The sequence below is a fragment of the Loxodonta africana genome, chromosome 24 (assembly GCF_030014295.1).
Source record: "Loxodonta africana isolate mLoxAfr1 chromosome 24, mLoxAfr1.hap2, whole genome shotgun sequence".
Taxonomy (NCBI): Eukaryota; Metazoa; Chordata; class Mammalia; order Proboscidea; family Elephantidae; genus Loxodonta; species Loxodonta africana.
In genome coordinates, this window is record NC_087365.1 from 36,686,623 (window position 1) to 36,700,325 (window position 13,703).

At 52.6% G+C, this 13,703-nt stretch overlaps 2 protein-coding genes across 3 annotated transcripts; one reads left to right on the top strand and one right to left on the bottom strand.

Annotated features, from left to right (window-relative positions):
* Positions 1 to 1,897: 1,897 nt before the first annotated feature.
* On the bottom strand, positions 1,898 to 13,455 carry BLCAP (BLCAP apoptosis inducing factor). The gene is made up of 2 exons (XM_010591670.3): positions 13,111 to 13,455; positions 1,898 to 3,872 (listed from the first exon to the last, which is right to left on the bottom strand). The coding sequence occupies exon 2, from the start codon at positions 3,694 to 3,696 to the stop codon at positions 3,433 to 3,435; it is 264 nt and encodes an 87-aa protein (XP_010589972.1). The 5' UTR covers positions 3,697 to 3,872; positions 13,111 to 13,455; the 3' UTR covers positions 1,898 to 3,432.
* Positions 5,153 to 7,419, top strand: NNAT (neuronatin). Of its 2 annotated transcripts, none has more exons than XM_023550238.2 (3): positions 5,153 to 5,925; positions 6,786 to 6,861; positions 7,101 to 7,419. In XM_023550238.2, exons 1-3 carry the CDS (start codon positions 5,854 to 5,856, stop codon positions 7,325 to 7,327), a joined length of 375 nt encoding a protein of 124 aa, XP_023406006.1. In that variant the 5' UTR covers positions 5,153 to 5,853; the 3' UTR covers positions 7,328 to 7,419. The 2 variants fall into 2 exon arrangements, with proteins under 2 accessions (XP_023406006.1, XP_003411756.1); XM_003411708.4 differs by having other exon boundaries at positions 6,786 to 6,866; positions 7,101 to 7,252.
* Positions 13,456 to 13,703: the final 248 nt, after the last annotated feature.

Here is a 13,703-nt window from a genome sequence, read left to right on the forward strand (position 1 = left end):
TGTTATGGTAGGTGTCATGGTCTCCATGTTACAGGTGAGGAAACTGAGACTCAGGGAAGTAAGGTCACAAAGGCAAGGGCATAAAAAAAGTCTAGGGCTACCTGAAATCACACATCTCAGGGTTCTTTGATCCTAGACTATCCTCTGCATCCACTCCTGTCCAATGTTTGAGTTCTTTCCCGATATACCAAAGGAAAGACTGTATTTGCTCCGAAGACCACGTTTTATCTATAAGGAAACGAAGGCCCAGAGCAGGGCAGGGGCCAGTTCCTAAAGAAGCCTGGGCTTAGGCCTCATAGGGTCTTATGGTTACTGGACATCATCTGAGTAACCATTTTCACACTGTACCACAGCGACCAATGGTATTGCAGAGTATAATTTTTGTAAGGCTGGGTGCCTCTACTCTTTTCCAGAAGAGGTATCTACTTTTCATTTTTCTGAAAGGCAGCAATGACCAGGAAGCCGGGGGTGGGGTGCTGACAGTGCCGTCTTGACAAGGCAGAATGCACTGTTGGGTAGACAGAATGCTGAATTGGCAGTCACTTTGGGAGGGGGTGGGCTGCAGGTTCCCTGCTGGAAAGGGCCACAAATCTTTTGGAGGGAGGTCTGTTTGTGACTCCTAAGCAGGCTTGACCTAAGACAGAAAGCTGCTTTCTGAGGGAGAACAAGATAAGCAAAAACCTTGGCTTCATTTATCATCCAGGTGTCTCCATGGGAGAATGGGGCCACAAAGGCCTTATTTGTTTGTTTTGTTTTTAGAATTTGCAATAGTCTATTTTCTTAAGTCTTCCCATTAGGCTAGAGAATCATAAGTTCCTGGAGTGTCAGGCTTGGGCCTTGCCCCTGAAATCCTCAGTAACCCTAGTATACAAGGTCTCAGTTTTTGCTAAACAAACCATTCCTCCCATGTGTATGACTCCTCAGCTCATTAAGACTTTGCAGAACCATGAAATCGAGCCAGAAGAGAAGAATTCAGAGATAAAAGCAAAAAATAATCAAATAGGAAAAATACTCAGCAAATATGATCAAGAAAACTTTGGTTCTTTGAAAATACCTCTGAAATAGATAAATCTTTGACAAAGTCTGATGAAAAGAAAAAGCACCAATAAGCAATGCTAGGAATGAAAATGGGGATAAACTGATGACAGAGAGGTTTAAAAGATTAGGCAAAAACTATACACAACTTTATGGCAATGAAATAAAAATCTAGGTAAAGCAGGTGAATTTCTATGAAATTACCGAAACCCTTTCACAACTGTCATTTTATTAAATTCTCTCACAAGAGCCCTGTGCCTTGGACAGGCTGTGCTCCTGTTGCGCTCTCTAGAAGAAAGGAGCAGAGATTCAGAGGTGGACACCCAGTACAGGATCCTAACAAATGTCAGGGTCACTGGAGCACGTGCACATTGACAACACGGAACCACACTACTCTCATGCTTCTAGCCATTGCCCTAAGTCCCCCGGTTGGATGGCCCAGCCTTATTTATTTTTCCACTTGAAATGCCATAAGGGGTTTCACTTTATTTTTACTTCAAAAGCAGCACCATAAAAATCCTTGATGATTATAGCCCCAGCTGTCTTAAGTTGTTTGTCAAGAGATCAGTTACTCAAATCTCCTATGGAGGGAAATAGTTTCAGGCAGAAAGCCATGGGAGCTGAGAAACGGGAATGTCTCATCTCTGAAAACTTTCAGACTCCCTCCTGTTCACCGCCTGGCCTGCCCCCTTCTACCCCTCCCGCATCCCTACCATCTGCTCTCCAGCGAGTAGATCAAATTTTCAGGCTAAGGTACTCTGGCGCCAAGGACTCAGCCTCTCCATGCTACCCACTGCCCCCTACCAACTTAGAAACCCAACACCACGACCCAAATGGACTGCAGCCACATTAAACCACACAGTTAAGTTCATAAAGCTTTATTAAACATTTCAAACAGCTGTGCAACGAACACACCAGAAATAAAAGCTCCAGAATAGCAGTCCAAATGTTTCACAAGTGTGGCCCCACAGTCCCATTCCCCAGATGGAGCGCCTCCAGTTGTGTCCTCTGCCTGGCCCACCTCCCTCCTCCGTCAGGCAAGAGAAAGGTGGACTGGAAGACCACCGTGCTGATCCCCAGTGGGCAGGGCCAAGAGAAAGTCTTGTTTGCCAACACTTGTTACTGAAGTGCAGAAAAAGGAAAAAGCAAGTGACAGTCACAAAGTCTTCCTGTGTATTCTTCATAAGGTACAGTCTCTGTGTGCAGGAACGAAGAAGATCCTCGCGCGAGGACGATGGCCAATCGCTCTCCTCTGTCTCGTCGGAACCACCTCGAAGTCCAGTGTGCTGGTCACTCTGTAATCCCCATGCTAAATAAAAACTGCAGCGGCACCCACTATAACGAGCTATGCTAAACTTCAAAATCAGAACACATTCAATAAAGCTTCTTTAAAAGGAATATACACATGTGTCTGTACACACGCATATACACACGCACACATACACACATAAGGCTCACCAAAAAAATATCCAAACACCGATCAGGAGGATCGTGGCCATTACGAAACATACACGTACTTCCCATTCACTCCGCTGGGGGCTGCCGGATCTACGTGAACACACCACACCTCAGTCCTGTGGAGCATGCACAGGGGACACAATGAGGCCCCACTCCTTGGGACAGTTGAGAAAGCTGGGAGGAAGGGCAAGGGAAGTGAGGCTGGGCTGGGAAGTCATGAACCCAGAGACCCAGATGAAACAGCAACCATTTCTCTCTGTTGCTTCTTTCTGAAAAACGAAGCGGAGCAAATAGCAGAGCTTTGTGGACAACACACAGTCAAGACATGTTTCTGTCTAGCCTGTTGATCAGGGGGCAAAAGGGTAAAAAAGCGAGGCTCTTGGGCGTCAGCAATCTCTTCGAATTTGAGATAAGTGCAAAAGTGAGCCCTGCCTTAAACAGGTGCTCCCCAAACCAGGAAAGGGGTAGAAGAGAACTAAAGGGAAACTAGGAGATAGATTAAGGAGTCAATAACATTGTGGGAAGAGAAGGAAGGAGGCCCTGACAAAGAGGGGTCCCAGAGGTGACAATGAGACTGGCAGTTTACCTGTCCAGGTCACCCTAGGGCTGTATGTTGACCAGGATGGATGCAGACTCCTTGCAGGAATGAGGCGGGGGCGGGGGGGTGGGGTGGGGAGCAGCCATCCCGCTAGCTGGAAGCGAGATGGGAACAGACACACACAACCACAAGACCACCCACGATTATAGGACTCTACATTAAAAGCACTGGCCAGTGCCATTATTCACATTATAAGGATAAAACATCACAGGCCAAAATGGTGCCGTCAGGAATGTGGCACCCGCAGGGTTGCGGGATTTTAAACTCCAATGCTTTATGACCTATGTCAATGCCTCCCCTCCCGTCTTCTGCTTCCCTTGGAAAGCTAACTAGGCAGGCCATTAGGTGCCCACAACGCCAGGGTCGTGCGCCAATTCTGGAAGCGGGGAATCGGAGCAGTGATACAGGAAACAGTTTCCCCAGCAGCTATAGCAGATGAGGAACAGGGCTGCCAGGAAAACCATGGCACAAATAGTGCAAGGCTTCCGCTCCAGGAGGAAGCTGAGCAGGTAGAAGCCCATGAACATGGAGTGGCTGAACCACAGGGCGGGATTGAGAGGCTTGGGGATGAGGAGGACGGGCAGCAGCCACTGGAGGCAATACATGATCTCTGCCGGGCGGGGCTTTCGCCAAGGCCACCGGGCACCGCTGCAGGAACCGACCTAATGAGAGCCAGCGGGTGCAGGCAGCTGCCCTCCGCTTTCTTCAACGCTCACTCTCCAGGAGCTGAGCCGCTGTGCTCTCTGGCTGTCAGCCCGGGATCACCAAGGCAGCAGGGATCCTGAAGAGAAAAGTCAACACAACAGACAAACAGACAAAAAAACAGACAGACAGACACACACACACAAAAAAAAAACAGTAACAGAATGTATACTTATTTGGGAAAATGGATCATGGTTAACAACAGCAAATGTGAATGCCCTTTCCTCCCTGCCCACCCATGAAAGTCTACTCTCCAAGTCACCAGGTGAAGGGAACCTCCTAGGGTGTCTCTCCCGAGCTTTTCCTGGGTCTCCGCCGGAGGGCTCTGGCATAGTCTGGCACAGTGGACTGGCTTTGCCTGGGCCCTGCCCAGCAGAGATCATGTATCGCCTCCTGGGGCTGCGGCCCGTCCTCAAGGGGCCCAGACCCCACAATACCGCCCTGGGGTTGCCACAGGACGGCCATGGGCTCCATGCTGTGTCCCCGAGGGATAAGGAACAAGCTTGGAATCTAGTCTCTCTCGTGGAGGTATGTGCTCAGGCGGATAAGCTGCAGTTAGAACAGCTGGAGAGCATCCCCAGGCTGCGGATGCGACCTCAAAGCAAGGGATCCCGTAAGACCCACTGAGTGGTACCGACAGCACCATCAGATACTTTGTTTTAAGATGGCAGTCTGGGCTGAGCTTGCCTTTCTCAAATAGCCCGGCTGCATTTTGCCAAAACCAGCCAACTTCTTTGAAAGTCAACGCAGAAACAAAACAAAACAAAACAAAACAAAAAACCTACCATGCTATTGCGTCCAAAGTAACCTCGCTTGGATCACTTACATCTCCGTTGCTGCTGGCGCTATATAGAACCTGACCTCTATAAGCTTTTAATCAAAATTAATTTTCCATCTACATAAGGGCAAATGCCGGTTGGCCCCCGCGCCAAGCAGCTTGCTGGAAAGAGGTGTTTTTGGCGGGTCGCCGGCACGGGCGCGCCCGCAGACCACGCTCTGGTCTTCCCACACGCAAGGCAGGCGGTCTGCGAGAGACCCGTCTCGCTCGGGGAGCGGAGCTGCGGTAGCCACAGTTCTCTGGTGGCGGTAGCGAAACCCTGCTCCGCGCTCCAGCCACCCAGCGCAAAGGTAGAAAGACCTGAACTGGCTGAGGCAGACCTACAAAGGCCTGGCGGAGTAGGGCAGACAGAGGTTGAAGCGACATGTCCAGCAGAAAATCGTCCCAAAGCGCGTTTCTTATCTCTTCTCCGGAAGGCTCATTCTTTCCGCGTGTACAAAGGGCGCCTATCCCTCCCGCAGGGTAGATACCGTAGCTACCCGTAAGACTCCCGCTTTTGTGCCCAGAGCGCAGTGCCCTCCCAGCAGTCGCTGCTGCCGCTGCCGATCCTAATCTCCTTGCCGCCCTAAGATGTGGGATGCAAGGAATCAGGGAAGGGCTACTCAGGGACCCTGGTGAAGCAGAGGATGTGGGTTTAAAAAAGACCGAATATTAGGAAAGAAGTGCTGAGCAGGAGCTTGTGTTGTTAAGGCCCGCGGAAGGGACACCTTTTTGCTTTAAGGGGCAGATGACCCCTCCCCAAGTTCAGTTTTCCCTCCTTGCCCAAGGTGGGTTCTGGAGCGGCACTCGTCACCAGACTCCAGTTTGGAGGCTAAGGCTGGGGCTGGGGGAGACGGCGCCCCATCACTGAGAAGTGTCCACCCTCTAACTTCAACCTGTACTCTCCCTGAGTTGCGGTACCCCTCCATTTTAGACCAAAATTGAAACGCGGGCACCGCGGAATCTTCTAGAAAGGGGCTAAGATGAAACTCAGGAGGCGGGGGTCGGTGTGGAAAGAGCAGATGGATTTTTTTTCCCTCTCTGGGCGAATGAAGAACGCCCCCGACCACCCCTCCTCACGGACCCCCCCGACAACGCGCATGCGCACTTGGGTGGCGGGTGGGTACTTAAGGCGCGGTTACAGCGGCTGCGGCAGTGCGCCCAACAGCGGACTCCGAGGGAGCAGCGGACCTCGGCGAACCAACGGCCCACTCTCGACCACCTATCCACCACTCTTGGAACCATGGCGGCAGTGGCGGCGGCCTCGGCTGAGCTGCTCATCATCGGCTGGTACATCTTCCGTGTGTTACTGCAGGTAAGTGTGCCCGGGCTCCAGGTGGGAGAGGGGCTCCCGATGCGCGTTCCCTGAACCGGCCGGTCTGCGTCGCGATTGCCGCTTCCCATACCCGTCCTGTCCCGATTGCCGCGATCCCTTTCTGCCCGAGTGCCCCTGCCGGCACCACGCGCCCCACCCGTTCCCTGCGCCCTCCTAGTCGCGCAGACCCTCCCCAGTGCGCCCGCGGCCGGCCGGGAACAAAGACTCAGGGCGCGGCGGGCGCCCGCCGCGGACGATCGCCGAGACTCTTAGCGACCAACGCGGTAAGAAAACCCGCTACACCCAGACAGACTCGATCCCAGGAGGGAGGCGGGGCGCTCTGTTTGCGAAAAGACTTTACAACTCAAATAACGAAAAATTTTCACCGTAAAAAATTACGCATTGCGGGGAAATTTTCTTTAAAAAAAAAAAAAGCTCTTGTGGGAGTGGGGCGAAAAATAAGTTAGAAAAAGGCACTTCTCAGGAAAAAAAGAATTAGAGAAAAACGCGCATTGCAGGAAAAATAAATCGGACAAAACCACATGACAGAAAAATGCATTAGATAAAAAGCGCACTGCAGAAAAGACAAAGGACCTAACAAAAAACGAATTGGCCAAAAGCACTTACAAAAAAAAAATTAGAGGTAAAAGCCCTTCGCAGGAAAAATGGAAGAGAAAAAAGCGCTTCCAAAAAAAGGAAAAGCACTTTACAAAAAAAGAATCAAATGGACGCAAAGCACTTTGTGTCAAAAAGAAGGAAATCAGAAGAAAGGTAAATCATTTACCCTAGCAGAACCCATGGCAGGAAGAACTCCCTGCTAAAGGAATCTTCTGCCACAGGAATCGCATATTTCCTTCAAGGTGTTCCTGGAATGCTGCATTTACTGGGTAGGATTCGCTTTTCGAAATCCTCCAGGGACACAGCCCATTGCGAGAAGTGAGGTATACCTAAGTTGTGGGTCCAATCAGCTTGCCGCCATGCAGCCCTCAGCAGAGTTGGAAAAGCTCCAGCTGCCCTGACTCGTGGATGAGCTGCGCCCGCGCCCGCCTCTCCGGCCTAAATCGGACAGGCGGGCGGGGCAGGGGGCGGGGCGGGGCAGGGGGCGGGCAGGGCTGCACAGCAGACGACGCTGCGGGTGCTCTCCACTAAGGGCAGGTCCTGGGTCTCTCACGCAGGTGTTCAGGTACTCCCTGCAGAAGGTGGCACAAACGGTGTCGCGGACCGGGCGGCAGGTTATGGGGGAGCGCCGGCGGGCCCCCAACTAAGGCCCCAGCTCCCAGCCCTGGGCGGCCGTGTCACCAGGTGCTCCTGTGGGTCTCAGCCAGCACGGGAGCCAGTGCCGCGCAGGAATGAGGGGTCCCCTATTCTTTCTCGTCAAAGGGGCACGTGCCAAGGTCAGTGAGGGGCCGGTAGGCCCCCCGGAGAAGCAGCACCAACAATGACAACGATACCAGACCCTTTCCGAACCCCTATGCGCCCCTCCCACTGTGGGGCGGGGCAGCGGGGGGATGCGGGGTGGGGGAGCAGACCCTGAGATCTGGGCCTAGGCAGCGCATTCTGATCTGGACCAAGTCGGGACAGCGCCATCTCAGCCCCGCAGCCATGGCAATCAATGCCAGAAGGCCCACCATGGAGATCCAAGCACAACACACCAGCCAGCAGAATGAACGTCCTGACATCACCAGCCGAAGCCCTGAATCTCGATGCAGAGAAGGCGCCAACTGCGTGCCCATGTGGCGGGACTCGAGGGCATGGGTGAGGGAGGAGGGCGGGCTGAGCTCGCTTGACAAAGAATGGGCCCTCTTGCTGTCCCTTGCCTATGGCACGTGCATTCCGCCTTGCTGCCTTTGCTCCCTGGACTCCCCATCTTCCCTGCGCCCTACCTCACCCCCTCCCAAACCCACCCCACCAAAAGAAATGTGTCACTTGATTTGGACCTATTCAACTAGTAAACTAATCCCAGCTTTACTAAAACGCCTTCTCCGAGCCCCCGGCCCCTCACTGATCTCCCTTTTCCCTGGTCTCTCTCGCAATTGTGGTCAATAGTGTAGTAATTGCTAATTGTGATTGTTTAAATGTGCATAGTTGTGTCTCCCTGGCTAGGCTGTAAGCTCCTGAGAGACAGGGACCCCCTCTACAAAAAATAAAGTACCTCCCCCTTCCTGCACAGTGTCCCAGGACCCTGCAAGGTGTTGGAGCGCACCAAAAAGTTGTCTGTTGTTGACTTCTTTTGCGGCTTTGACACACACACACACACACACACACACACATCTAAGACTGCTCTGATGTGCCCACTGTGGAATGGGAATGCTGCTTAGGGGAGGCAATGAAATGGGACCCCCATACACCCAGCCCCCCACCTCAGCAGTGTCCTGAGATAAAGGACCGCTTCCCCCTCTCCAAAGAAAAGGGTGGGCATCTTCACTTGTGGTCCTGGAATAAAGGACCACTTCCCCTCCCCAAAAGAGGAGTGGGTGCCTTCACTTGTGGTACCAGAATAAGGGACTGCTTCCCCCCGCTCAAAGAAAAGGGTGGGCATCTTCGCTTGTGGTCCTGGGATAAGGGACTGCTCCCCTCTCCCCAAAGAAAAGGGTGGGCATCTTCACTTGTGGTCCTGCAATAAGGGACTGCTCCCCTCTCCCCAAAGAAAAGGGTGGGCATCTTCACTTGTGGTCCTGCAATAAGGGACTGCACCCCTCTCCTCAAAGAAAAGGGTGGGCATCTTCGCTTGTGGTCCTGGGATAAGGGACTGCTCCCCTCTCCCCAAAGAAAAGGGTGGGCATCTTCACTTGTGGTCCTGGAATAAGGGACTGCTTCTCTCTCCCCTAACAGGTATAGATGTCTTATGATCCTGTGATAAAGGGCTTTGACATATGATCATTTTGGGAAAGAGGAGGGGAAGGTGGGTGTAGCGCTCAAAATAAGATACTAGGGACCAATGATGGGGTGATCGGCACTTCACAGCACAAAGCCTCACTCGAAATCTCTACCCAGAAGCCCTAAGGAAATGCGCACTGGGCAGGGTGGACACTGGCTTGGATAAGGAGTATAGGACAAGAGGTGTGGTGTGGCACCCCCTTTCCCCGGGTCAGTCTACAGGCCCTAAAACCTCCACCTGGACTACTATGAGGTCATCCTGCCTGGCTCTGCTACTATCCAGGGACTACCCCCACCAGATGCCCCCAGGGAATCCTCTCCTGTTCACTTTCCCCATTACCGGGTTCTCTGCTTCTCCTAGCACTTGCCCCCTTATTCTTGGGGACACTTACCAGATCCCTGGCTCAGGGCTCTCTTCTGCCATGTCAGGGTGGGTGGGCAGACTGCTCAACTCTCAATCTCTCTCTCCCCTCTCCAACTCTTCAGTGAGTCCGGGCTCCTTTTACTTGGGGTCAGCTGACCACTCACCAAATGGCCCTGCTGCCTGTTGAGCCTCATCTCAGCTTTATGTGTCCCTGTCACTACACACCTGTTCCTGGGCCAACGCCAAGGAAGAGCCATAAATCTCTCTTCTTGCCACATCCTCAAATCCCTTAGTCACAGCTGTCACAAACACTTTTGGAAAACAAAGCATCTCACTCCCTTGAGCCTGATCATGCTTCCCTTCCCTAAGCAAGCCTTTTAAGCTTCTCAACCCACCCAGCAACTTCTAGAGGCACCTACAACTTAAGTTCGTCGTCAGAAAATTATGGGGGGGGATGCCGACCTTGATTCTGTTCTTGGTTTGCCATCAATGAACCCAGAGAATCTGGTCAGGGTACCTCCCACCCCACATCTTCAGTTCTCCTCTAAAAGGGATCGCTAAGATCCCCATAAACCCCAAAATATTAGAAACATTCTGCCACTCCAAAGTGACAATCAGGACTCATCAGGGCTAGGGGTGGGGATGTGCAACCTGAGACTCCATCTTCCTTCGGCTGGAGTGGGTGACTCCAGCTGCTACCACAGCCTAAAGATGAGGCAGTCTTCTTTCACCCGAGGGTAAGTCATCCACAGGCAATGCCCAGACCTCCTCCTGTCTGAAGTCCAGGTGTTGGCAGGCCTCAAACCTGGGTTTCTGTGGTTTTCCACATTAAATCCACAGAATCATGAACACATTTCAACATGTGTGCTCAATGAAGGGTTGTCCCTCCCCTCACAGGCTTCGAGGGGTGTGCCTGTGGCCCCACTGCCCAGAGGATCTAACCTCAGCCCAAGCAACCAGGTGGCTGGGTTCAGGGAAGCAGGTGTGAGCAGCACGGAAGGGTTCGGCTGCCCTGCACCCCTCTCAGAACGGGTGATCTCGGCAGATGATCTTGGCAAAGCCCAGCTGTGGGGCTTCCTCCATCCATCCATCAGCAGGGTTCTGGCCGTGGCACAGTGAGATGACAGATCTCCAGGCAAGGGCAGCCTACCCTGGTAGGCTTGAGTGTGAAAATGTCTACCCCCCCGCCCCCCCCACCCCGCTTCAGTCCTCCACCCCAAGCCCCCCATGTTATGGCAGCAAACGTAGCTCCCCAGAGAAGACCGAAGGCATGCGTTCACTTTCCATTCTTGTGCAATGCCTAGAAGTCTGTTGCGAACACACCTTGTTTGTAATATTCTTTCCGCAAGCTGTAACATAAAATCATTCTGATAGAGAGCAACAAAAGGAGTTGAAAATGACTAGTGTTTTATTGCAAAGCACTAAGTCCACACCACTAAATGTCCACTGGCCTCCCCTTTCCCCAAACTGCCTCCACTATCCCCACAAGACTTTGCCCCACAAGATCAGGGACAGAGCAGATTAACTGTGAGGAGGCCAAAATGGTTTTGTGGGACTCCCGGTAACAGGTGAGATCTTTGAGACTAATGCCCTAAGAAAGATGTTAGTTTCTTAGCCTGATCAGTTGAAGTTACGCCCGGGGGGTTTAGGTACCACACCTTTCATAGGTGTGGGGTGACATGTCACCCCCATCTGTAGAGTAGGTGGATTGTAATTGAAAAAAGGAATGTTCTGGAAGTAGGGTGTGAAGGCAAGTTCCTTGACCTCCACCTACAGGGACAAAAACCAAACCAAACCCAGTGCTGTCGATTCCGACTCATAGTGACCCTATAGGACAGAGTAGAACTGCCCCCATAGAGTTTCCAAGGAGCGCCTGGTGGATTCAAACTGCTGACCCTTTGGTTAGCAGCCGTAGCACTTTGCCACTACGCCACCAGGGGTAAATGCTACAGCTGCTAACCAAAGGGTTTCTTGGTGGCGTAGTGGGAAAATGCTACAGCTGCTAACCAAAGGGTTTCTTGGTGGCGTAGTGGGTAAATGCTACGGCTGCTAACCAAAGGGTTTTCCTGGTGGCGTAGTGGTGAAGTGCTCCGGCTGCTAACCAAAGCGTTTCTTGGTGGCGTAGTGGTGAAGTGCTCTGGCTGCTAACCAAAGGCTTTCCTGGTGGCGTAGTGGGTAAATGCTACGGCTGCTAACCAAAGGGTCAGCAGTTTGAATCCACCAGGTGCTCCTTGGAAACTCTATGGGGCCAGTTCTACTCTGTCCTATAGGGTCGCTATGAGTCGGAATCGACTCGACAGCACTGGGTTTGTTTTTTTTTTTTGCTACAAGGACAGCGACAGCTTATTACATGTGGGTTGGATGGTTGGATGAGGGAGCAGGTTTTCATGAGCCATTTGCAAGATATCTATTTTCAAATTTGATGTATCTACTGAGGAGCCAGAGCCCTAAAGGGAGATTCTGAATTTGCTGTTAGTTTTTCCCCCTATAGATTTAAACGTGTGTGTGTGCCCACATATGTAGAAGATACCAGGCTAGCAACGGTCTCTTTCCCTGGTCACCTCTAGCTTCCTCTATATGCCCTGAGGCAAGCTGCCACCATCTTCCGTGGGAATGATCTCATTTGCCCTCCCCTCCTTCCCTCCCCCTTCCCCCATGGGGCCCATACCCCAGCAGGATTCAGATGCCTGAGCATTCCTAGAACAGGAAGTCAGAAAGGCAGGCAACACATGGTCCTCAGTATATCACACAGTGACACACTTGAAATGGAATGCGTATATTTCAAAGATAGGAGAACAACAAGAAGGCAGCCAACCTCAGATTTTCAGATTCCTCTTCGAAACAACAAATTTTAGATAAAAGGTTGAACTGTTTTTGGCAGCAACCCTAGCAAGATCAATTTCAGGTATGGAAATGACCTGGTGGTCACTGGAAACCAATCAGTCCCCCACCCCCAATCTTTTAACAGATTTGCTTGACATTAATTAGGCTCTAATTCAGACAAGCAAAACAAACATGAGCTAACACTTGGCATTAGCACTTAAACTGGAACTTTTTTTTTTGGACCCGGCTTTGGTGTCGCCGTCTGGAAGGCTGACGGGTTGGTTGGATCATGTCAGGCAGGGCAAACAGAAGCTGTTCCCAACACACCAGTTCCCTGAAAGGGATAAAACACGATCCGAACCTATGAACAAAAAGGCCATTTCTTTCCTAGGACAGACCCCAGTATCCTAACGTTTCACGTTGGGACACGAAGGCCTGGAAAGAAACTAAAGATTTAGAGGGAGGAAGGAAAATCAACTCTCCCCACCCCCTTCTTCCTTTCCAGAGCATTAGTGTGCCAGGCATTCCGTTCCTTCAGCTGCCCTTGAGGGCCACTCCCCATATATACTGGAGGAAAGGGGACAGGTGTCCAGATTTGATGTGAAGTTGAAGGGAGTAAAAAGCGCCCGGGGCTAGAAGCAGAGCGTCACCCTATCACCCCAGACCCCAAAGCGGGTACCCGGGCCAGGAAATCCTTTTTCTCCCACTGCCCACGCCCCTTCTGATTAAAAAAATGTAACTTAAGTGGTAGGGACAGAGTGACAGGTCTCTCTCAAGCAGGGATCCCTGCCATGGGCCCTCAGACGAAAAGGGGGTCGTCGCGCTCCCCAGCCCCGCGCCCCCAGGCTCTACCTGCCCCGTCCCAGGAGGAGGCAGACAAGTGCTGACCTTGGAAGCCTAGGAGTCCGGTTACCTGCTCTGAGGCCGGGAAGGAGCCCCCAAGGTCCCGATTGGGGCCAAGCTGGGCAATACCCTGCCGCCGGTGGCCCCCAGGGTGCGCAGAGGGAAAACCTTTGTGAGGAACCCGGCCACGACTAAAGGTGACCCCAAAGGGACAACATGGCGGCACCACCGCATTGAGGGTCCCTCATCCCGCCCAACGCAGGCCGACGCCAAGGTACCTGCGAGCCCTGCCATGGCGCCACCACCACTGTCGCCGCCGCTGCCGCAGACAACCTCCGCCTCAGCTCGCCACCGACGCCGCAGGAAGCCAAGGAGACGCCCCCTTGGTCTTCTAGTCTAGCCGGCCGAGGACCCCTCCTGGGATCGGGTTGCCCACTGCAGATGCCTGACTAGGCGGCACAAAGTGGGGGTGACCTTCGCCAGGTATCCTCCCAATATCCGCTCGAAACGGTCCGTTTAGGACTCACGACATGCCTATACACAACCACGACGTGCCGAGGCCTTCAAACCCGAAGAATTTTCAGTCAGGCTCATCCTGGGCAGCCCCGAACCACGGGGCCTAGGTCCCCTCATGCATATACAGCGGATTGTGACCATTACTCACCGAGGCGAAGGGGCGGGGCTTAGGCCCTGTGGGTAAATTCCAGATGGCCCGCGTGGGCGGTCCACGTACTCTGGAAGGACCTTTTCCTGGCTCACGGTACACCCCTCCCTGGCCTTTTCGCCAAGGGGCCAAGGCTCATGGGCAGAAAGGTCTGCGTGCAGAACTTGACACCTGACTCGAGTCAGGACCTGACTCTTTCTCTTGCCC